A 24,799-nucleotide genomic window follows, 5' to 3' on the forward strand; every position below is an offset into this window, starting at 1 on the left:
ACCTGTATCCACAGGCTTGTGTCGCTAGTCCTCACTGCCCAGTGCCACCTCCTAATAGCGCTCGCTCGCTGCCACCTGCTACTGATGTAGCTGGCCTCACTACTGCTACTACTTGCCCTCCTGCAGAGGTGCTAAATGTAACAAGCACTTGGGTGACAATACTGGAAACAAGGTGCCAATACCTCAAATGACTTCACTGTGGGTTAGGTAATATTTACACTTTGACCCGTTGGTGTTCATGAGGCATTCATTCCCTTACCTGGGCTGAAAAAGCAAGAATCCGAAGTTTACAAGTAAAACAGACACCATCGAAGTGTGGGCATGGATTTATTGCAGAGTCAATGTCTTTTGAGTAATGGTTATAAGATGTCCAAAATTCAATATTATTAAACATTCAGTAAAATATGTGGAAAAGAAGCCCTCAGATGTTAACTCCTCTAAGTTCTGGTACAACAGCTTGGAATAGAGCCTCCTGGGGGTTGGTTGTCTTGACTTGTGAGGAGAACTGCTGTCCCCTGACACAGAGAACAGGAGAGTCCCAAATGCCGCCTGTTAGGTACTGGGGATGGCACGTTTGTCACCCCCTGGAAACGCCTGGGGAGACCTAGCATGACTTCCATTATGGAAATCCTTCCTTTCACCTCAGGCTGAAAGTGACACCTGCTGCCCAGAGAGTCACGGCAAGCCCCTGTGGACTAGAAGGGACTACGATGACAAAGGCCAGAGTGGTCCTGCTGTCAGAAAGGGACACGACGTGCCCTCGGAGCTCCTCTCTCAGCCGACAGCCCATTCTGAGGGCACTTGTGGAGAGGCGTCACCCGGGGGCCAGAGGAGGCCACGCCAGCCAGGAGTGGCTGCTTGTCGAAGGCACAGGGTTCTCGTCACCCAGAGGGATAAGAAGGGGGTCACTGTCAGGAGTTATATCCAAAACCCATTTCCTAGCTCTGAAAAACTGCGCTCAGCTGCCATATGTCTGATCGCGATTTGTGGCTGATCACATTTTTTTGAAAGTCCCAGAATCTCTGGCACCCGTTGACAATCCTGATGCACCCGCTACTTCTGCAAGGGAACGCGACTCTCTGGGGCGGCCACTCAGAGGGGCTCACAGCCGCCCTGCATCACACAGCAGCAAAAAAAAAAAAATACACGGCTGTAGCATGACCATGAAAACCCACAGGGAGATCATCATCTCAGAGTCTGTGAATGCAGGGGGCTCGCTAGCAGCTCTGGGTTTGAGCCTAAAAACTGGTGATTGACCCGTGAAATGTTTATCTACAATGACCCCGACTGATATTTAAGGACTAAGTAAAAAAATGAAAACTATTCTTTTTAAAAGACAAACTTCATTAAATACCCAGAAGAGAGAGAAATTCAAGATGTCCTATTGGTTATCTGGGGCTTCTGGAACGAGAACAGACGGGGGCTGGCTGCAACCCCTGCCAGTGACCCGCAGGGTGCAGGCCCACAAACCGTGTGGCAGGACGAGGGACCCACACTGGGGCCAGCGGCTTCCTCTCCAGCCCTTCCGCCTCTTGGATCCACAGGACTAATCGTCCTCTGCAAACACAGCAATACTGAAAAAGGAAACACCGTGGAAACATGAAGTGCATTTATTCACGTCCATGCCACCTACACCTACTGGGTACAGTAATCAGGACTGGAGAAGGGACAAATTGCAGCCTAAACAAAAACACTGGGACCTGGTCAGGCCCTGCGACTTGCAAGTTCTAGTCCGTGCCAGCGTGCAGGCTGGCAAGCCAGTGTCCTCCCTGAGAAGCACGCATCATGCCTTGTTCCTCCCTCTGGCATCTTCTGTCCCTCTCAGCTAAGGCCTGGCCAGTGCTGGGATGGGGCCCCGGTGTCTCCTCCGGAGCCATGCTCCGGCGAGGAGCTGTCTCCTGCGCGGTCAGTCGCCCGCGGGCCCGGGCCCCGTGAGGTCAGGCTCCAGCCCGCGCGGCTCCGCTGTCACCTGCCGCCGAAGCTCCTCCACCGTCTGCAGCAGGGCTGACCTCTCCAGCTCCAAGGCAAGGGCGGCCTGCTTCAACTTGCTTTCGCTGGTCAGAAGCTTCTCAACGGTGGCCTCCAGGCTTTGGATCCTACCGTTGGCCACCTGGAGAATAAGAGAAGGGAGTGTGAACTGCGCAGCGGGAACCCGGGGGGGCGGGGGGGCTGCTGCACATGCCACCGTCCAGCCCTGGAGACGCTGCGGAGCCCGATTTTGGCAGAGACGAGTTTATCATCAGTTCTGGCCACACAGGACGACTCCACTTCCCAGGTTCCCCCGTGGGAAGGCTGGGCCGGTCTGAGAGCCTCTGGCATTTTCCTTCCCTGCTGTGGCTACTCTGAGATGGTGGCTTCAGGGGGCACAGGGAGCCGATCCCCGTCACTGATGACGCCAGGGAGGACAGCTCTGATATGGGCCAAGGATGCTTCACGAACAAGAGCTGGAGCGTCGGGGAACAAACGACTCCCGCTGCTCCACGCCACCCAGACCTGGAGCTTTATTTACGACCGCAGCATCGCCCGGCCTAGTTGCACAGACACCCACACGCATATGTGCAGACGCGCTTCAGACCGACAGGCAAATGGTTCCCAAGGGAAGGCCCCGGCGGCGCCCGCCGTCTCGTGCACACGTCCTCTCCCTTCTCCTTAGGTGCAGAGAGGGCCACGTCAAGGGCACGGGCATCGCCCCGGCAGCACAGGTGGCCGAGCATCTGTGAAGGGGGCCACCCCCTCACCGAGACCAGCAGCACCCTCCCCCCGCCCAGTGTGCCTCCTCGGGCCCTGGCACCCGATGTCAGGTGGACAGAGCTTCCTTCCAAGGTGCTTCTGTCTAGCAACTGGCCCTCGCCCTCCTCATCTAGCCGGGCCGGCCTCCGGGCAGCCGGTGGGCTCTAGTGAGGCTGAGGGGCCTCCTGAGAAGGCCGCAGGGAGTCCGGCCTGTCCCCGAGGCCTTCCTGGCCCGTCCCTCGGCTCACGCTGCTTGGCGCCGCGCTCAGGGGGCAGCCCAGCAAGCCGCCGCTCCATCTCGCCAATCCGGTCCAGCTCTCTACATGTTCCCCTTTATTTGGGGGCAGGGAAAATGGGACTTTTTTTTTTTCCCTCTCCTTTACAAAACAAGGAAAGCAGGTTTTTGAACGAGACAACACTTGTGCCAGACAGACAACTCACGACTCAGAGTCTAGCTCTGGCTGCGCTGCTCAACACTCAAAATAGAAGGAAGAAAAGGACTGAGATCCTAAGGGTGTCTGCTTTCCGGGCAGGGGTGGTCACGCTGAGGTGCGCACCTGCAAGCGCTCCTACCCACGGGCGAGCTCTGGGACACCCCCCACCCAAAGGACCGCTCGTTCTCGAGGCCCGTGGAACTCCCTTGTGCCACGCAGCTTAGTGGTGAGCGGTACTGCACGGTCCTTTACGATTCTGCGTGAACGTCACTCTCAATGAGCCTGAAGCTCTTTCATGGAAAAAAGCACGTCTCATCCTGTGCGTGGGTCTGGCCTCCCACGGCACCTAGTTCACTGGCACTCGATGACTCACAGTGCTTCTTATAAAAAAAAAATGTACGTCCTTTATCATTTGGCACGTCTGGTAGGTCCACACAAGCGTCTTCTATGTGCTGCTGGACAAAACAGGTGGAACACTGCTCTCTGGCTGCTACGTAACACTGTGTGTTCAACGAGAAGATAACGTGGGCCCTTGGTATGTCTGACAACTCATGCGAACAGAACAAAGCTAGAAAACAGGTCAATTTTGATACTCTGGGAAAAACCCAAGATCTCTGGTTGGAAACTATTATATTTAACACCCATCCTTGGACTCTGAAAACTGTTTAAAAAAGGAAAAAGGCAAGGAGGTGTGAGTCTTATAGAACATATATAGTCTGGCTGCAAGACAGGAGTCCACGTGACTCCTGGAGGATAACCGGGGAACGACCCTCAGGCACCCACAACTGACACAGTGGAACCCCTGCCCCAACTCTCGGCCAGCAGCAGGGTCTTCTGCATCTCCGTGGCCCCGGCCCCGGCAAGGCAAGGGCTCCACATACTGGTGGGCCGGCACAGCTGCAGTCTTGAATGGCACCCCCAGAAGTGCACAGCCGCTTGATGAAAGAGAGACCATTGCCAGGAGGATGTCTGTCATGACCGGTTACTGCCTGGTGCCTTTCTTGAGGAACGGAGGGAGCTGAGCAACTCTGCACGGCTTCCTCTCCTCACGAGAGGGGTATGCGATCACAGAAGCCACGTGAAGTTATGTGCACCCTTTACATGGGCATCAGCCCAGTAAACTGAACCTTTTATTTCCGTACTATCTTCATGAGCCAAATGCTTCAAATGCAAGTCTGAGCTTTGTCAGAAATGCTCCTATCAGGTTCTATTTCAGAGACCTACTGTTTGGAAGCCACTTAAAACCACCACCTCTGCTACAGACCGTTAAAGACCAGATAAGGCTGTATGTCCTCGTGAGCCTCCCCTTTGGGGGACAGCTGAGACACCCTGGAGACGCTGTTGTACACAAGCATATTTTCAGGTGGGACATCTCAGTCTTAGAGGGAAAAAAGCTAAAATTCAGAATGTGCTTGGTAGTTAGGACTGGTCAGGGAAAGCATTTTTCTTTGTTCCTCTACAGTAAATAGCCACTAGGTCTCCTGGGATAAATCCCTGCTGGGAGGAATGCATTTTGGACAAGGGTTGATTTATTAAGCTCTCAAACGCTGGCCTTTCTCGTATCACTGCCAAGCTTGTGTCTGCAAAGCGGCAACTTTCTATGGAGAAAAATAAGAGGCTTAGGTCAGGCTAGAAAGCTTATTCTAAGGACAGCCCAGGAACACCATAAAATACGGACTTTGGGGACAAATATGTATTTGTCCTCGCAGCAACTCAAAAATTTAAATCCCCCCGAAACAATCCCTTAACATTAACAGCATTCCCACCCACTTATGGCATTTGAAAACGCAGACTATATATTACTTTATCCTATTTGATTGGTGAAGGAGCTGTGCTAAGCAGTCAGGGATTCTGTGTCATGTAGGGGAGGGAATGGGACAGAGCAGGTCAGCAGTCTGCCCGCATGACAGTGGGGTAGTGACAACCCTGGATCTGGCAAGAGCTGGGTGTCTGGACTACATCCCCAGGCTCTCCCCAACTCACCGTTCCATATGCATGGCCTGTTTGCCTTCCTACCAGATGTCCTCATGCACATTTATCCATGTTAAAACGGAAGCTGCTAGAGGGGAGAACTATGTCCCTCTTAATCTAACTTTCCTATTTGCAGTAAGGACTCACACATCATGACCATAGGTTCTGGCTTATTTTGTTAGGTAGAGCTCTGTGGGACTCCCCTCCCCAAACCCTCCTCCAGGGACCTAGCTGGTCTCGCTCACAGTAGCCCAAGCCTTTGATTCTCTGGTTATTACTCAAAGCACAATTGCTGGCGTTCAGCGAACAGTCCCCTCAGCATCCTGGACCCCCAGTTCCCCGCTGGGCTTCTCTCCTAAAAAGGGTTAAAGTGCAGGGTCAGCCGCTCAGAAAGTTCCAGGACTGTCTGACCTCAGCGGAGGATAATCTGAATGCTCCCTAATAAAAAGGACCAATTCTCCTGGGATACCTTTGATCCCAACTATAAACAGACCGGTTGGGGGCCTGAGGGGGAGAGAGGTCCCGCGGTCATGGGAAAGCCCAGGCCGCTGGTGCTCCGGTGCGCTAATGATCTCCCACGAGCAGCGGGTGCAGGAAGCAGCTTCATAAATATGCTCTACCTGCAGTTGTTCAAGCAGGTCAAGGTTCTGTTTGCGCAAGCTGCTGTTGGTCTTCTCCAACTTGTCCATTCTTTGGTTGTCACTGAGAGGAGAGGAATCGATAAGTTCTTCTTGAAGCACATGGTACTCAACTTCATAGGCTTGTAACTGTTTCGAGATATCCATCTCAAATACCTGTTATATACAGAAAAGTCGTCAGGCCCTGGAAATGAGAAAAATCACACAGCCGCGTGCGCGGCCACGCCAACGAGCATCCACCACGCACCTACGCCATGGCCCATGCCGTCGGTGATGGATAAGGAAAACTCGCATTGAAAAGGGAACAATCCTAATCGGGAAGAAAGGACAAAGGAGGCATTGAGAAATAAACCTAAGGTAGCAATGGGTCTGGGTCTCTGATACTCATTTTTCCAAAAGCCAGAGAACCTTACTTTTTCAAAGGCTTTTTATAAAAATCTATTTTTCTTATTTCAGTGCCGATTTCCTTTTTCTCCGGAAATTCTATTATGTTAGACACATCAGCCACAGGTCAAGGGGTGGTGGTGGTGGGGGGGGGGGGGGGGGGGGGACAAAACAAAACAAAAGAATCATAGCTCCATTTGCCCAGTCACCGAGTCAAAGTTTAATTATAGTTCAGTTGGGTTTTTAGAGTTACAAGAACAGCTAAGTAATGGAACTGTTTACTAAAAAACCCTCCTTTGCACATAAGATATGCAGAAATGAGCCAAAACCCAAATGTCGCCTACACAGATGAGTGAACACGAAACAATGCCTTCCTGCCCATAATAGTAACAGTGATCAAAAAACCACCCGTGTGAAAAACAGCCCCAAAGTGCACAAGTGAGTTCTTGGTGTTTGTACTTTCTCTGAGTGAGCTGGATGGAAGCGGTGCTGAAGAGGGGGTCAGGAGTGGTCACTGCCTCCCACAGGCTGTCTCTGTGGGATCACCCCATAGGCCGTGGCTCAGCACGGGAGCAAAGTCCCAGAGCGGCTCTGTGTGCGGGCCTGAGCATTCGGTCATGCTGGCACCACACACCCAAGGCCAGCATCTCAGGACACACATGGAGAGGATGCAGTTGGACCTTACGAGAGCATAAAGGAACTCTTCACTGCCTTTCCTGAAAAACTAACTCCCAACACAGTGAAAATCAATGAAAAACTCATTTTTCCCCAATGGCGCCCCATAATCACTCAAACATGGATGAACCCTATCTTCCCTGAAATCGATATTCAAGAACCACGTTTACTTTCTCACCATTCCCAACAATCTTCTCTGCCTTCAGATTAACTTTTCAGCTTCCTGCTTTTCAACTGAATTCAATGGACAAGACCAATTAGGCACAAAGGTCATTCTATGCCGAAAAGCAAATATGCATTGTCCTCGTGGTGTGTGTGCGTGTGAAAGCTTGCCGTATGGATGGGAATCTCTGCTGGCCCTCAGTGGCTGTGGGGTCAGCAGGGATTATCATCTCTGTATCACAGTCAAGCCAACTGACTCAGGACTCAAATCAGGGCTTCACTGGCCATGCCCTGAATGACCTTGAGCAAATAACTTGACTTCTCCTGGCCTCGGTTCCTGGCCCCCGACAGGGGGGTGAGAGCACCCAGCTCCCAGCATCGCCGTGGGCATTACTTGTGGAAGCTCCCAGCACACACCTGGCAAGGTGAGTAGGTGCTCACTTAGCTAAGGAAGCCGCTTCCACGCGCTTGTCATGAAACCCTCACATGCAACCTTGTGCTTCAGCAAAATTACAAAGGACGCCACATCACGGAACCTCTGAATAGCTCAAACACAGTAAAAACCACAAACATTAAAACCGAGATTGCCGTGGCGCTGGTGTACAATTATAAATACGAGGCCCAACAGATGTCATGCAGTTGCTTTTTTTCTTCCACAGAGATTTGTTTTTAAATGAGCTACTAATCTGGAAAACGTGGGAACAAAACCTGTGGCCTTTAATAGATTGATGACCTGCTAAGGTGAATGGCTCTCAGCTGTGCCCAAAGCCGCAGGCACTCTCAGGACTCCCATCCATTCCCAGGAACCATCCTGGGTCATGATCATCGCTGCTTAATTGCATCGTTATCTCCTGGCTCCTGAAACACCGAGAGCCCTTGATTTTGCAGTTGTGCCCTAGAACTGATCCCATAGCATGGCTGTACGTGGCTGGTGGAGAAAGAAGGGCCCAAGTCCTCAAATGATGCTTTTCCGAGTTGCTATCTATGCTTCCTGACCAGAATGACAAATGGCTTCATTATTCTATCTACTTGACGTGCCATAACCATGTTAATCCACTCATCATGTGCTAGATGTCTGGTTAACTTGCAAAGTATCTAACTATACATCCTCGTACATATGGCTTTTCCCATATTTTGGATTATTTCCTAAGGATACATTCCAAGAAATGGGATCACCGAGTCAAAGGGTATGAATATTTTACTGGCTTGTGATACACATCGCCAAACTGCTTCCCAAATGGGAATAATCAACGCACGATGCCATTAACAACAACATACCATCGTGCCAGGGATAGTATATATACCCTTGGCACTGGGTACTGGCCTCAATACTTTTCATTTTGTTAATCAAGTTCGTAGAGCATTATATGTCATTCAAATTATGCATGAAGCGAAGTATTTTCCCAGATATTTGTTTACTAGATGGAGCTCCTCTTTAGTGAATTGTCTATGTTCTTGGCTCATTTGCTATTGGGAGACCCAGAGTTCCTCTTTGCAGTCAGTCGTGGACACTCTGTATAATGGAACCATTAACCCTGACGTCTGCAGAACTGGCCACATACTTTCCACCTTCCCAAACTCCAGGCCCTTCCCCGACCAGTCCGTCCGTCTCAGCGGTGGACCAAGGGCTGGATAGCGGAGCAGTGTGCCCGGGTGTCAGCAACCAGGGCTACAGGGCCTGTAGTGAATTTAAAAATAAGAAACCTAACTAAAAACTGGTCTGTTTTTTATTATCACCACATGCAAGCAATTCTAAACAATACCAGTGGTAAAATATTCCTCCTCAGTGTACCCCACCCTTTTGGTATGGCACTGATTGACCTTTGAAACAAGTACTTGTTTTCTTTTTTGAAAGATTTTATTTATATATTCATGAGAGACACAGAGAGAGAGAGAGAGAGAGGCAGAGACACAGGCAGAGGGAGAAGCAGGCTCCACGCAGGGAGCCCAACGTGGGACTCGATCCTGGGTCTCTAGGATCAGGCCCTGGACTGAAGGCGACGCTAAACCGCTGAGCCACCAGGGCTGCCCAAGTCCTTGTTTTGAACAGTGCAGACCGCCAGAGTGGTGAGGGCTCCTCCCAGTGCAGAAGAGGCCGTCTCAATGCTGGGATTTGGAGGAGTGTCTTCTGAACAAAGGAACCTTGTTAAGATTCTGGTTTCTAGCCTACAAGCTCAACTAGAACAGGGAATTGTCTAGTGTGTTTTCAATGAAGCTGCCCATAGCAGAGCTTTTCAAATGTTCCAGTGTGTGTGAATCCCCAGGGGATCTTGTTAAAATGCAGATTCTGACTCAGCAGGTCTGGGGTGAGGCCCCAGATTCCGCATTTCTGACAAGTTCCTACAGGATACCAGGACAGGTGCGGGTCTGGGGCCACACTGCGAACGCAGCCCCAAGGACACTGAAAGCAGGCTCTTTGCTCTGTCTCCTGAAGTCCCCCTCCAACTCTGGCCTTCTTCCTCACACTGAACTGAGAGGCAGAGGCAGACAGCACTCACCGTGACAAGCATACCAACCTGACCTCCTTCTCTTCATTTCTGTTTATTCCCAGGGCTTCCCCCTTCTTGGGGCAGAGGACTTTTATGGCTCATATTCAACTAACAGTTAAGTCAAACTGAGGAACTGCCACAGAGACTTCAGAGGCCCTTCTCCTCCTGCCCTGGCCTCTTGTCAACTCTGGACCTGCCCTGCTGTGGCTGGCTGCTCCCAGCCTGCCCACGCTGAGCCAAAGCCACAGAGCCCTGTCCTTAGCTACCTTCTCTCCCACCCTGGACGCAGGCTGTGTCCCCGCTGCTCGAGCGGAAGGCACCCAATGAAATGGAGCCACTATCAAGAGGACCGTCCAGACTCTGCCCATTCATATACATGACCTGTCGTGTGCAATGAATGCATCTGTCACCTTCACCCTGTGGGCCCCCGAGATTTGAGCCTGAGGGCCCTCTAAGGCTGCCGAGGCATTGCACCGGCCCTCAGGCCTCATCTCCGGGTAGGACTTGGAAATGAGAGCACCCTCTAAGTAGGTGGGAGAGGGGCAGTGAGCCTGACAGACGTCAAGTTCCAGATGGGAAGCATGGGAGGGGGAGGGCAGAGAGCTGCCTGGCATCCTAAGGGCTGCCCATCAAGACTTTCGGCAGGATGAAAACCTGGGCCCCAAAATGTAGATTTTGAATTCCCTACACAGCTGCTCCCAATCCACACCCACCCTTCCCTTCATAGCTCAACGCTCAACGCAGAGGCATCTAGAATTTCTCTCTATTCTCACTCCCGTGCCTGTGATCAGAAATCAGCAGAGTACTGCTTGTGGACTCAACCTGTCCCACTGTATGTGTTTTAAATACAGTTTTATTGCAGCACAGTCGCTTCATTCATGTACATTATTATCTGGTTGCCTTTGTGCTGCAAAGGCAGAGTGGAGTGACTGCCACAGAGCCCTTCTGGCCCACAGAGCCTGAGACTTCCTACCTGGCCCACTGAAGAAAACATGTGCTGACCCCTGTTCTTAGCTCATTCTTTGGACTCTGCTGAATCCAACCCTCTCAATTCCCAATCAGCAGTGCACACTCCACCAGCCTGGCTCCCATATGCCCTTGCACGAGCACCACTGTGGCTCCTACCACACTTGTAATTACTGGATTACATGCTCGTTTTCTGCACAGGATGCGCTCTGGTGTCAGAGACACATTACATTCTTGGCTCTGCCACTGTAAACAGGGTGTTGGGCAGGATACTCTCCCCATGACCAGGTTCCCCACCTATAAAAATGGGGATTATAATACACATCCCAGGGTTGTTAAGGAGTCAATGGAATAAAGGATGCCAAGGTTGACAGTTGCCTGAAACAAATCAGTATACACACACACACACACACACACACACACACACACACAAACTGTTCTTTCTCCATGCTGTGTCCATTTTCTATTCTTCCAACATTTAAAGAGAACCTGGTAAGTTCTCTTTACAGAAAAGGGAGAAGAAAATGAGATTCTTTTCTGGGGCTCAATATCCAGCAGGTAAACTGAATGTCAGCTGAGACTGCCTGCCTTAAAGCCAGGTCCCAGGGTCAAGGCACTCACTGGGCATGGACTTTAGGTAACCGAGGCTGTGTTTGCCCCAATGGCCAAAAAATATAAGCATATACAATGAAAGCTCTGAAAAGGGATCAGTGCACATAAGGGCCAAACACTAAAGAATCAAAAGGGCAGAGGCTTCAGTATCAACATACAGGTAAAATACAGGAAAAACTGTAACTAAACGATACCCGGAGGCCCTTGGCGGTGCCGAGTAGCTGCTAACTCACTCTGAGGCAAGAGAAGCCCTATCACCTCACTCAGCAGCAGGGTAGCTGCAGGCCAATGAGTCTATCTCTTTGCACCCTACGCTCCTCCTGGGTTAAAACCACCTATCCTCTCAGGAATGCCATCATGGTTAAATGACATCATGGGCACATGTGGAGTCACACAGAACCTGGCAGAAAGTAGGGCCTGAACAAGCCAAGGCAATTCACATTGAGAGAAACGTGCCAGGGAAGCAAAACGCAGAGAGATGCAGAGCCTATCAATTAACTAAAAACGAAAGTGCAGAGTAAAAAAGAAGTGCCCTTTCTGAAGCACAGGGATAGGAAATGTGCGGAGACCCAGAGTCACACGGCTCACACCTGCTTCTTTCTCTGTGCTCACCACTGAAGGAGGGGCAGCAAATGAAACCACAAACACTGAGCCGGGGGCAGTCCGTCGGAATCATCCGATTTCTCAGGACTATCAAAATTCCTCAGAATAAGGATTTGTTTTAAAAAACTAGCTTTGTTTCGCTACTTGTTTTTACCCAACTGCTCTATGTTTTCACTGTATTTGGAGCAGGTAAGGTGAATTATAGGCTTAGGAGAGGCCTGATGCAGGCCCCAATGGAGAAACCCCTTCCAGAGCATTCTAAGCCACCCAGGCCCTGAACATTAACAGCAGTGTCCCACCCTCCACTAAATATCACAGTTCTTTAGAGTCAGCAAACGTTACTAGAAGTTTTTTCTTTGTACAGAGTCAAACTCTGCTCTCACTCTTAAATCAGACCATTGAACAACTGATCTAGTCGTAATTCTGGCTCAATTCACCCTTGCCCTTAACATTTCAGAGTAACGATTCTCCTGCCTACAGAAACCAGGGGTGCTGAAGCCACAGATGTGGAACTGAATTCTATTTTAAAAACCACATCACGGAACAAGCCTCTAGAATATATATTTTCCTATCACAATTTTGCAACCAAAGGGTCATTTTGAGAAATTCCAAATACTACCACACAGCAAAAAAAAAAAAAAAAAAAAATCAAAGCACTGATACCTTAAGAGCTTACACCGAATAGCACATGTGTTTCAGAAGAATAACTAGGGGTGAAGCCTCTTAATTTTAAGAAACTTCTGATTACCTCTGTTGGTTATCACACCTGAACATGGCCACCAGTTTCCACATGGCACAGTCCCATCACATTGCCAACATGCACACACTCGGACACGCACTTCATCCTGGAACACATATTTGGCAACGTGCTTCCTACTTGCCAGGCGTCACTCAAGATGCTGCCCAGGATGCAAAATGGTAGGAAATAGGTCCCGATCAAAAGAAAATTAAGCTCTCCAAATCCAGGGTGGCATAAGCCTTTGGAAGGTTAGACTGAATCATACCTGACTGATGGTCTTTTCCATTTGTACCAAGCCCAGGTTGGGGAGGGTGTTTTTTATAAAGTCAACTATGGTCTCTAGGTTTTCATGTTGCAGAATCAAGGGCTTATGGCTTCCCAACAGACTTAATGCCACTTTAAACATGACCTCTGATCCCTGAAGAAAGATCATATCTGGGAAAACACAGAAATGCAGAAAGTTAAATCAGACCAGTTACTGATGAAATAACATTGCATTTTCTTGTCTACATATCAGAGCAGGATGGTGGGAAATGCAAGCCCAAATTGCGAACTTTATTTCCTTTTTAAGTGCCTGATATTTCAGGTAAGCTTGTCAAGACAATATTGCAAATAATAAAAGAAATACAAAAAAAGAAAAAAGAAATAAAAGAAATACAGATAAATGTACTGTTAAGATTTTGTCACAGGTTCAGACAAATCTTTTCTGTTATTGTTCTAAAAATATATTAAACTCAAGCATGCCTCAGAAGCTTAAAAAAACTTATTATGCTATTTTTCTAGAAATGCTCTGGGATTTTGAAGGAGTTACTAAAACATATTTTTATGAGTCAAACTGAAAGATTTTTAGATATACAGCATCAGAAATTAAGATAAAGTAAAAAAAAAAATTGCACCTTTTCCCTCTGTTTTGAAATAAGGAATTGAATTAAAAGATCTCTAAAATCTGCATATTGTCTGCAGAGCTACAGAAGTACATTATTAAATACTTCCGAGTATACTGGATTTTAGCCCAACAATACAGTAAAAGACATCTTCCTTCAGAGAAATTCAAAGAACTGTGTCAGAGTTATCTTCTAGTTCTTGCCATAGATTTTTCTTTCTTTTTTTTTTTTTTTTTAAGATTTTATTTATTTATTCATGAGACACAGAGAGAGAGGCAGAGACACAGACAGAGGGAGAAGCAGGCCCTATGCAGGGAGCTGGATGTGGGACTCAATCCCAGTACTCCAAGATCATGTTCTGAGCCAAAGGCAGATGCTCAAACACTGAGCCATCCAGGCGTCCCTCCATAGATTTTTCTCAGAACAGCTGGCCAGTGGTAGCAACCCCTACACTGTACACCGCGAGAGGGAGGGCAAGTGGCCAGGCAATTGGGCGGGCAGCTGCCCGCCCCCCCCAGCTCCCCCACCCCACAGAGCTGAAGCCACCTGACAAAGAGTCCAATTGTTCCAGTGCCAGAGCACACCCCTAGCAACTAATTGTTTGATGACTAAATTCAGGCACATTACCTAACAACTGGAATTAAAAATACAAGAAAAAAAATATAATTCTAAAGATGAGAGCACACATCTAGTTAGAGGCAACTGTCAACATGGGGGAGGGCTGCAGGATAACAGAGAGACTAAGAAGTCCTTTTCATCAGGTCCTGGAATGAGAGGAAGAGTCGCTCCCCTCCCCACCCCCAACACTGGGCCCCTCTAGGTGGTTTAGTTTGAGGATGCATAAAAGCCATTAGGAAACAGAAAAGGCTGGAAGCTGCCGTGCATGTGGGGAAGGGGTCTGCATCAGAATGGTTTGTGGACAGAGCACAGGACAGACCCAGGCGCCAGCCGGCCAGGTTGGCCCTGGTGATGCTCTGTGACCCTCCCACGGCCTCAGCCACACCAGCAGCCTCGGTGCCAGGGTGGGTCCTCCCCATCTCTCTCTGCGAGCTCAGGGCCCTACGGTTGCCACAAGACAACACAAGCGCTCGCAGTTGGGAGGGCCCCACGAGGCTGGAAAGGCCCAAGGGTGGCCTCCTTCTCACGTGTGGCAGCAGAGGCTGGGAAGATAAATTAGAGAACTGGTCGTATCTTTGAAATCTGGGCTTCTTAGGGGCAGTGCTATGTTAATCAAGACAGCCCTATGTTAGAATATTCTTGTGAAATGTCTGCTTTCTGAAATACACCTCTGTAATTCATCACTACGGACAATAAAAAAAGATCCCAAACAGTGTTATAACTAAGACGTGTTTTTAAAAAGCAGTATTTCCCCAAACAAGGCAAACTTGAAGCTTCTGTGGTTCAGACAGCAAAACTTCCTTTCAATAGATCAACACTTGTTGCTGAACAAATACTGATAGCATCTATCAGAATAAATACCAAGTTTTCTGTGCAAGGGTCCTGGGAGTGGACTGCACGCCGGACCACCCGCCATGGTGCAGTGTATTCAGTCTCTGAGACTCGTCCCTTACAATGGGGCAAAGCACCTCGACTAAGCCAATTAAGATAAATAATGATCGGGGAGGTTTTACGAGCACAATCAAATATGCAATCCATATCAGCTATCTCTTAAGGCTGACAACAGGTCTTCCAAGTCTTATTCTGTTAGGATCTTGGAGTCATTGTTGTTTGGCGAGGTGGGGGGTGGGGGTACAGAGGGAGAGAGAGAATCCTAATTGAGCAGGCTCCACACCCAGCATGGAGCCAGATGTGGGACTCAATCTCATGACCTTGAGATTATGACCTGAGCCGAAATCAAGATTCAGACATTTAACCAACTGAGCCGCCCAGGCACCCCAGGATCTTAGTTTTTATAACAAATCTACTTAGCAGAGTGCTGCCTAACACTCTAAACTCAGACTTTTCTGGTCTGCATGAAGAAAACAAAAAAAAAAAAAGTTAGGAGAGGTGGGTTTTTTTTTTTTTTTTTTAAACACTCTGAAAATATAGCCCTGGATATATCTGTCTCATTGGGCCTCTCTGTATTTAATGCTGTTCTTTTCTAACGCTGTGCCCAGTGGCTTAAGAGCACTCTTCTCCCTGCTGAGGCGTGTCTCTCATTTAAGTCAGCAAGCATTCACTGGGCATCTAATACTTGCCAGGTTTTGTATCAAGCACCAGAGACCCAGCCATGAACCAAAGCATAAAGAGCAAACTGCAGAGATGCTGAAAGCTGCTGGTGTGATGGAGTTATGCCCAGGGGTTATGAGAACGAAAGGGTCGGAAAACATTCTAAGGAAAGGTGGCTGCCAAATCCAATCTTGAAGAACCAACAGGGAAGGAGGGGTACCAGCTGGGTGGCTCAGTCCATTAAGCATCTGCCTTCAGCTCAGGTCATGATCCCAGGGTCCTGGGATCAGCCCAGCTTCAGCTTCGGGCCCCCTGCTCAGCGGGGAGCCTGCTTCTCTTTCCCCCTCTGCCTGCTGCTCCCCCTGCTGTGCTTTGTCAAATAAATAAAATCTAAAAAAAAAAAAAAAAAAAAAAAGAAAAGAAAAGAAAAGAAAGAAACCTGCTAGGTAAGAAGTCAGGAAGGAAGGAAGAGAAAAAGAAGGTGTAAATGCCCAGAGGTGTGAAAACAGCACGGCACAAATGGGAGCCTGCAGAGGGACCCTGTGGGGTACAGGGTGGGGCCAGGTCAAGGAGGGCTCTCTGTTCCCAACACCAGCATTCTAACTCTACCCAGAGCACAGCAAGGGTCACCCAAGGCTTTCCGTTCCTTTTTTTCTGAGTGGGTCACTGCACTAGTAAGGAGACGATGTTAATGAGATCCAGTATGAGTATGATCCTTGCAAAGGCTGGCTATTTAGCTTCAGAGAAGAGCCACCACAGGTAAGACCACACTGACTCCCACCAGCAGACTCAGAGGTATCGGCTGCCAGCTGCAAGATGCTCATCTAGCATGCCTGGAGGCCCAAGCCAGGTGCCATCCTTCTGAGGACAAGCTGGCCAGCTGTCCCCACTACTCAGGTTGGGGGAGCTCAGCCCCAGAAGCCTGTCAGCCTGGGGAGGCCTCAAATAAGGAGCTCATCTGGGCGAACAAGGAAGGAATGTGCATGAAGGGTTAAAGGGAGGACCCTGCCCTTCCCTCCCCAGCCCCAAAATCTGGCTTGGGGGTAGGGGCTTCTAATTTATCTGACTAGACTTGGGGCCATATCACTACCTTTTTCTCTCTCCCTCTGGAAATTCTAAAACTTAAATAATTTTTAAATAATAATAAAGAAAAATGTCACCTAGAAACACACTGCTCCCACCCAATTATTTTCATTTTTGTCCATTTTTCAATCCTTATACATTTACATTCTGGAAGTTTAAAAAAACAAAAACAAAACACAAACAAAAAACCTCCTTGGAAAAGTGAGTTTATTTCCTGCATCTGAAAATCACTGCACAAGAAAGTGAACGGCCAGAGCCACCCCAGTGGCCCCGCAGAAGCCCTGCTCACCACCCTGCAGCCAACTTCCCTTCTCTCCAGTTTCAAGTCGCTCAGAGATGGGCGAAGGGTTTTACCAAGCAGGAAGGAAAGGGAACCTGAAATTCGGCTGACTCTGCCACTTGTGCAGACTGTTTGCTGAGAATGATGCAAATAACTCCTTTCCTTTGAAGACACTTCAGCAGGCCTGTTACTGTGTTGACATGTATCGGAATTACTTGGAACGCCCCGTGACATAAAGGTGCAGTTTTCCTACAGGGGGAACCATCCATGCCAAGCACATGGCCAGTGAAGCAAACCTATCCTGCATCTTCTTGTCCAGCCACCTTTGTCTTTGTCAAGGGCAACCCCTCTCCTCAACTCTCTTGTAGGAGGCGGGGTCCCCCAGGTGTGAGAGCCCCACCTTCCTACCAGAACCAGGTGGGAGGAAAAGGAAGGATGATGGCAGACCCCCGGCAGAAATACAGCGCAGATTTTCCAAAAACTCACTTCCCTGCCACTGTATCAGGTTCCCTGGGGGAGAACTTTCTTCCTGGCCATTTAAACCATCTTGTTTTTTTCTAAGTCTATTTTAGTCCTAAAGCCTCTCTGAATCCCTATGTTACAGGTGGCTTCTGTGTTTTTTGCCAAACTCTTCCTTTCTACACTCCCTCATCTACTTGGCAGCAAAGCCTATAGCAAACATCAGGAGCCTCATACCACAGCCGCCTCCTCCATCAGGAGCAAGCCGGGTCCTATTTTTCAGATTTTTCCCTCCCAAAGGTAGGTGTGATCTGAAAGTGAACAGAGCAAGCATCTCTCCCAGGACCCCTCTAGGCCTGAGCTAGAAGCATACAAGAGGAGGCTATTTTACATTCTGTGACACCCAATCAGAAGGGCTGACATTCAGGAAGTGTGATCATCACGTGAAGGTTAAGGCACACGCATCACTGGCTGGCGTTCCTCCAAGGAGCATATACTTAATTCGAAGTAACCTGGTAATTAATATATGAGCTATGCCGTCCGCAAGCTGAGAATCCTGTACTTACATATGAAATGGTGAACATCTGACAAAGGTCCATTTGTTTTGAAGGGTTTATTCAGGCCTAAAGGCTTACAATGAAATAGACGACTGTGTATGAATGGCAGGTTCGGGGATTTAAAACTAAGCTATCCACCATCGCGGAGCTAAACACACACAGTTCGAGTTGCCAATGCTAAATACAGAAGTGGGTTTTTAAAAAACCTTTCTGTGGAGCCTACTAATAAAATGGTTTGGTTTTAAGTACTGATAGATGGACTAGATTGTGCAAAACAAAACAAAAACGAAAACCAACAGTTTTTGCAAAATGACATCACGCACAGTGCTGCCTTGAGTCCCACTTCCTGCCGAGGATCTGAGGAGCCTCAGCCAGCTGGACACGAACCCACTTAGTACAGCAGGGGTCTGTGGGACCTGGGAGTTACAGACACTGGCATCTTTATGCATAATGTAGAAGAGCCTCCGAGACTCACCACTGATTATGTAATAGAAGTATCCTGCTTTTGCCGGCTTTAGCTTCTAATTTATGAAGTCGTCAGGATGCGCTCTAGTGTTGCGAATATTCTCTAACGGGAGGGCTGGCATTTCCAAAGCAGAGTTTGTTGCTCAGGCCTCTTATGCCAGGAAAGGCTCTTTCCTGAGTTCTGTGGCCCTGGCGCCCCAGAGCTATCTGCAAGGCAGCAGCCCAAGGCTGGGGTGCTGGGCAGTGATCCCTCCATGCTGACCCACCCATGGGAGTCCCCTTTGTGGAATTTTTTCTCACAAATGCTGTAATTTGATGCTCGAACTATTTTCAAACCATTAACACCAACTCCTCCCCTCCCACTTCTTTCAATCGTCACTCCTCTCTGCTACCCTGTCTGAAAAATACACTAAAAAATCAGGAGAAAAAGTAGACTAATGATTTTTTCATTTCCAGAGTAAGAAAAGTTTAAAAAAAAAAAAAAAAGACATTTGTGGCAAGAAAGACTTCAGCCTACAGCTAGAGATCTTATGATTTGGGTGACTCTTGTTAGTAAACTAAAGCAGACAATTTTCATGTTTTTTTGTTTTGACCTTTTTATTATCTTCTTTTTAATCTACGGTATAAAACCCTCATGGAATCTCACTAATGATTTATTAAAACCAGGAGACCTTTTTTTAGTATCTCTTTTTTTCCAATTATTTTTTTTTCCCAATGATTTTTTTAAGGGACAGAAAGTAAGAATCATATGGGGAGGGAGTTATGCAAAAGGGGGTGGGGGTAGTGAATAGTTTAAGAATACAGACTCTTCTAGTAGAATACAGACTCTTCTAGTAAAGCCCAATGGAACATTCTTCAGAAGTTCTTGTGGATAGGAGTAAGAATAAGTCTAGCACGCTGGGGGAAAGATGAGTGAAGACCAGCTCAGTCCCCACTTATGTTAAAAAACAAATTTCAGGATTTCTAGATTTTGGATCTACAAAGCTGTCTTTCCCAAGCATGCCAAAGGAATGCTCTCTCAATGGTTCTGGACACACCTGCTCCCTTTGAGATGTTCTCTAATTCTAGAAGCAAATCTGAGAAAAGTATGAGATTACAGATTTTTGAACTACAAGGTGACTGGACATGAGTGACACCTTAAAAACACTCGATGTGTGATGATTATCAATTTCCTAAAAACCTCCGAAGTAAAAAAAATTAAATTAAAAAGAATCTGAATTGTCAAAATGATTCTTTCACTCTGAAACGGGGAAAACCCCCTGCAGGAACTGCCTGTGCTCACAGTGGTCACTTGGCTCCTGGAGGGCAAGCGATGTGTGTGCTTACTATGCAAACACCCACTTAACTCTGACAGAGACAATCTTGGCAAAAATTACATCAAGAAAGTAGGAGATGGTTTGAAATGTGAACTGCCTATGGCCACAGTGGGGCACACAAGCGGAAGGGGCTATGGAGTCTGGGAAGATGAGGCAGGGGGCCGTGAGGGTGGTCCAGTGAGTCATCAGCACAGAGGGGTCTATCAAGAGTGAGCTAGCAGAGGAAATGATAAGCCAAGGGCAGAGGAAGAAGAGACATGGGAAGAGGAGATATGAAGGGTCTCGAGAAAGAACAGCAGCCCATAAGTCATCAGTTGAAAAGTTTTAAGGAGCCATCAATGAACAGTCTCAGGTCAGAGAGGTTGAGGAAGACTATTCATGAGAGACACATGCCTGGAATACAGACATAGGGCCCCCTGGCCAAGTCTTTGAAGATGTCTGCTCTGGGGAGAGCCTGGTAGTGGGAAAAAAGGGTCTACACCCCACCAGATGGTGGCATCCAGGGAAGCCCAAAGAGCATCAGAGGTGAAGCTGGTCTTGAAGTCCACAAAACCCAGTGCTGACTAGATTCAGAATGTCAACCACCACCCTATCCTTGTAGAAGATACAGGTATAAAAGGGGACTCACCACGGAATGAGAATAAATGTTTCCCCCCCTGACAGGAGGAAGCTGGTTCAGGCAAACCGATTTACATGCACTTACCAAAGACTCTGGCTACAAATCCCAGTGGGAACTGTGAGGCAAACACGGTGAGAAACCAGGGGGCGGCATAGAGGCTGGGGCCGATCTCATGCTCCTCGAGGTGATTGTAGAGGTCTCTGTGGTAATCGTGGAGAAGCCTCGAGAGCTGGTACATCTGGATCTGGGGGACATACAGACACACACGCGCACACACACACACACACACACGCAGGTGTCAGAATTAGATACCTGCTACATGTGTTCAGTTACTTACAGGCTGTGAGAGAAGAATTATTACAATGTTGGATACTCTATTTGGACTATGATAACTGCTGATCTCAACTACTCACTTAGCCCATAAGCACTTCCCAGGTTCCTGGTGCCCAGGAGGCAGTGGTCAGACATAGCCGGGAACACTAATGTTGGGTCTTCTCCTACCATTTCCTTTCTTTCTACTGTTCCCTGTATTCCTTGGCTACTAGAATCTAAACATCTGTCTTGTGGAAACATTTCACAAATTCTCCTACAATATACATTCCTAGCAAAACTCACACCCAGGGGAATTCAAAATGTAAAACCAGCCTCTCTGCTAAGAGCAAAGTGGGGGCATATGATGATTTTGTGGAAGGATTCTATGATACCTGTTCACTCAGCAAATTCACTCTAGACTCCTCAAGTCACTCCACAGGCAGGACAGGTGTCACTTCTGTAGGTTTATAACATATGAAATATACAGATCCTGGGCAAGTTAAAATAAGACAACTGTTTATCTCAAGATGGAGAAAATAACTTCCAAAGGGTCTCCTCTTTAGACAGTGCTATGGTTCTGGCAGGAAGCCCATGATGGGTCCCGTGGCTTACAGGGATCCTAGCATCAGCCTGGGTTTCGGCAGTCTGGTGGCCTGAGCCCAAAGAAACCACCATCCAGAGAGGGTCAAAACCCCACTGAGATGCTTTGGGTTGGACACATATTGCCCAAACTTCCAAAAAAAAAAAAAAAAAAAAAAAAGGAGAAAAAAGCTATTTCTAGGGACATAGACAAGATAGCCCTTAAGGTACCAGCTATGGCTTTTCTGGATTGCAAAAAATCTAGTCACCAAGACTAAAAGCCCAATGAGAGTCAGGTGTTTCAATACTAAATTAACTTGAACAGGGCACTCTCCTAGATGGCAGGTGCACCTATATTAAAGCCAATGGGGGAGAACACAGAAAGAACCTGACAGTATCTGTGGTGTTATGTGGGTCAAATTTTTTTTAGTTAATGAAATCGCTTCTGGGCAGCCTGGGTGGCTCAGCGATTTAGCACCGCCTTCAGCCCAGGGCCTGATCCTGGAGACCCAGGATCCAGTCCCACATCGGGCTCCCTGCATAGAGCCTGCTTCTTCCTCTGCCTGTGTCTCTGCCTTTCTCTTTGTCTCTCAGGAATGAATAAATAAAATCTTTAAAAAAAATTCAATCACTTCCTTATTTGAGACTCATGTTCATAGGGTTCATATTCACTGGTGGAGGTAAAAGGATTTTTAATCACCCAATTTGGTACTCTAAGAGTCCTTGGCTCTAATGCAGCCCTTCTTGAAAAAAGAAAAAAAAAAAAAAAACTTAGGCTCTGAAATCAGAGTAGCTTGCTGGTAAATGAACATATATACATGCAATCCAACATTTAGGAATATTCCCAAAACAGGATCCAGAGCTCTCCTCACCTCTGAAAGGTGGCAGAAGCAGCACCCGGCACACACTGCTCTTTGGCTTTCCTTTGCTCTGACCTGCCACTTGTTTGTTCAACAAATACTGACTGGGTGCCTACTTCATCCCAGGAACTATTCTAAGAACTAGAGACGCAGCTCAAAAATAGGTTAGATCCCTCCCTTCTTATGATACATGCTAAGGAAAGTCAGAAAAAAAAATTTTTTTTTAAAGTCAAAAAATAAACAGGTAAATGAAATGAGGAAACAAGGTAATTTCAGTCAGTTAGTGTTTTATGCCAACAGAAATGAAACAGGATAACATGATACACGTGCCTGGGATGGAATCTGGGGGGAAGGGAGGCACATGTCAGGGTGGTCAGAAAGAGCTTCTCCCAGGATTTGGATATTTGCGCTGGACCTGGGTGACAAGGGCTAAGGATGGCCTGAGGGGGATCCCTGGCAGAGGAAGTGACAAATACAGTGGGAGGTAGGAATTGGATCATCTGAAGATGGTCTGACGAAGGGTAAGGGAGGGTCCTGGAGTCAGACAGGCCTGGGTTTCAACCCCAACTCCGCCACTTGCTAGCCAGGTAACCCGAGTTAAGGTAAGTCTGCCCATCTATAAATTGAGCTGATCAATAACGTCATCCTGAGGGTTACTGAGGCGATAAATGCAATATGAAACACCTGGCCTAGTGCCTAGCACAGGGCTCAGCAATGACAGCTACTCCAATGTTAACCAATGGTGGGAAAAGTTCCTGAGAGAGACCGGGAAAGGGGTCATAAACATTTTTGGCATTTGTCTCTAGCAAATACATAAGGAACGCTCTCTACCTGTAAAATAATCATGTCCGGCCGATACTGTTTGCGCAGTCCCATTTCAAACATCAGAAACTTGAGCATGTTAAATGCCTCTTCCTCACCCATGTGAAGCAGCAAAATGCCTGCTACAAAGCTGAGACCTTGGCAGTATCCTACTTCCTGGTCTAGAAGCGAGTAGGCCTTCAGGATGTTGTAAAGTGACAGCTGCCCTGCTCCGAGCTGGGTAGAGAAGTACGGATGCGTTGGAAAGGTTCGCCCTGCAAAAACAACGCGTGTTAGCTGTAATTTAAAAAAAAAGAAAGCCTATTGAACCAGAAATCAGATGTGCTTCAGGTGAAAGAACAGATCTTTGGAAGCTGGATCCTAAATCAGCTCTGTAAGCCAGGCAGGTGGTCGTTCTTAGGATAAGGCGGGCAATTATTTATGCTTTTGCGGTGGTGGTTCCAGTGAAAGAAATTAGGGCTATCTTTGGTCCTGCGGGTATCTGGAGTTCAAGCTCCAACAAAAAGAAAACTGCCGACCCTCTCAACATATGTCTCCTCTCAAGAGGAGCGGAGAGCTGTGGGGTTTTGCAGCTGCCCTGTCCCACACCACCTGCGTGCAGCCAAGGCCTCAGGGCGCTGCGGACACCCCCCCCATCAGCTTTTCCCGGCCTGCACGTATTCTGCCTGCAAATGCTTCACACCACATGCGTATTTCTGTACTTTTAAACCACAGGCAGTGCTTTGAAACAGCAGGTGTTTTCTTTTACACAAAACAGTTACCTTCCAGAAAGAAGTAAAAAAAAAAAAAAAAAATTTAAAACCCTCAACATCCTGATTATTTTCACAAAAAGCTGGTGTTCAGATAAGGTTTAAAGACTTCTTTTGTCTGGGAGGCTCCTGTGGCTGATACCTGTCAAATCCCAGCTCACCCACCTCCCTCCTGGAATGTGCCTGAAGGGGAAATGTGTTTTCAGGGCAAAAAGTACTTGTGTGAGAGAGGAAAGGTCTAGAGCCAAGCCAAGGGCCAAGCTCGGACTCAGGCAAGAATTATGGCCTCGTCTGGATCAGCAAATGCTGAAGGTGATCTAGGCCACAAGTTAATTGTTCACCTTAATTATTTGGCCTCAGGAAAGGGAGGGACGATGCATTCGTGGGTTCTTGCTCAGCCATAAGAAAGCATTTAATCAACCCAGATCTGTTTGACCTTGATTTAAGAGGCTAGCAACCGACTGACTACTTTCCGGACTTCTTGTCCTGTGCCCATTTCTTGCCTGCTCTGCCTCTTCCCCCAACAAGATGTCCCCAAACGCACCCTGAACATGTCACCCCCACTGCTAGAAAGCACTCAGTGGCCCTCGGTGCTCCAGGAACAAATTCTGCGCACCCAGCAGGGGAACTCTGCACACCTCCTCACCTCCTCTCCCCCAAACCCCAGCCTCTCCTCCGGGGCATAGCCTCGGGGTGGCGCAGGGGGTGTTTGGAGGCTCTGCATGGTGTGTGTGTGTGTGTGTATGTGTGTGTGTGTAACTGCGAGTGTGTGTGTGTGTTACACCTGCGGCGCAGGGGCTGTTTAGAGGCTCTGCATGGGGTGTGTGTGTGTGTAACTGCGAGTGCCTGTGCATGAGCCTGAGAGGGGGTACTTACATCCGTGCCTTTTCCTAGTCTACCATGGCACGTACAGTTCAACCATAATTAAATACTCTCTAGCAGCCACATTAAAAGGCAACAGGTAAAATTAATGTTAAGTCCATTTATTTAGGGACGCCTGGGTGGCTCAGTGGTTGAGCATCTGCCTTCAGCCCAGGGCGTGATCCTGGAGTCCTGGGATCAAGTCCCACATCAGGCTCCCTGCAGAGCGCCTGCTTCTCCCTCTGCCTGTGTCGCTCATGAATAAGTAAATTAAATCTTAAAAAAAAAACAAAAGAAAAACAAAACATAAACAAATGTGATCTCAAAACATAATCAATATGCAAATGACTGAGACGTTCCTTTTGCATTCTTTTTTTTAAG

At 47.9% G+C, this 24,799-nt stretch overlaps 1 protein-coding gene across 9 annotated transcripts in view; it reads right to left on the reverse strand.

Moving 5' to 3' along the window:
• Nucleotides 1-314: 314 nt before the first annotated feature.
• The window catches only part of TBC1D1 (TBC1 domain family member 1), a 238,846-nt gene continuing 214,361 nt past the window's right edge, over nt 315-24,799 (reverse strand). For 7 of the 9 annotated variants that reach the window (XM_038533498.1, XM_038533496.1, XM_038533495.1 and 4 more), the window contains 5 exons: nt 22,818-23,062; nt 20,320-20,479; nt 12,669-12,838; nt 5,756-5,929; nt 315-2,110 (listed from right to left, as the gene is read on the reverse strand). In XM_038533498.1, the coding sequence (XP_038389426.1) occupies nt 1,907-2,110; nt 5,756-5,929; nt 12,669-12,838; nt 20,320-20,479; nt 22,818-23,062 (953 nt within the window). In that variant the 3' untranslated portion in view covers nt 315-1,906. Of the gene's footprint in view, nt 2,111-5,755; nt 5,930-8,838; nt 9,123-12,668; nt 12,839-20,319; nt 20,480-20,939; nt 20,964-22,817; nt 23,063-24,799 lie in introns of those variants that run through there. The other 2 variants (XM_038533503.1, XM_038533497.1) reach the window with 2 other exon arrangements.

This window comes from Canis lupus, chromosome 3, assembly GCF_011100685.1.
Source record: "Canis lupus familiaris isolate Mischka breed German Shepherd chromosome 3, alternate assembly UU_Cfam_GSD_1.0, whole genome shotgun sequence".
NCBI classification, from domain to species: domain Eukaryota; kingdom Metazoa; phylum Chordata; class Mammalia; order Carnivora; family Canidae; genus Canis; species Canis lupus.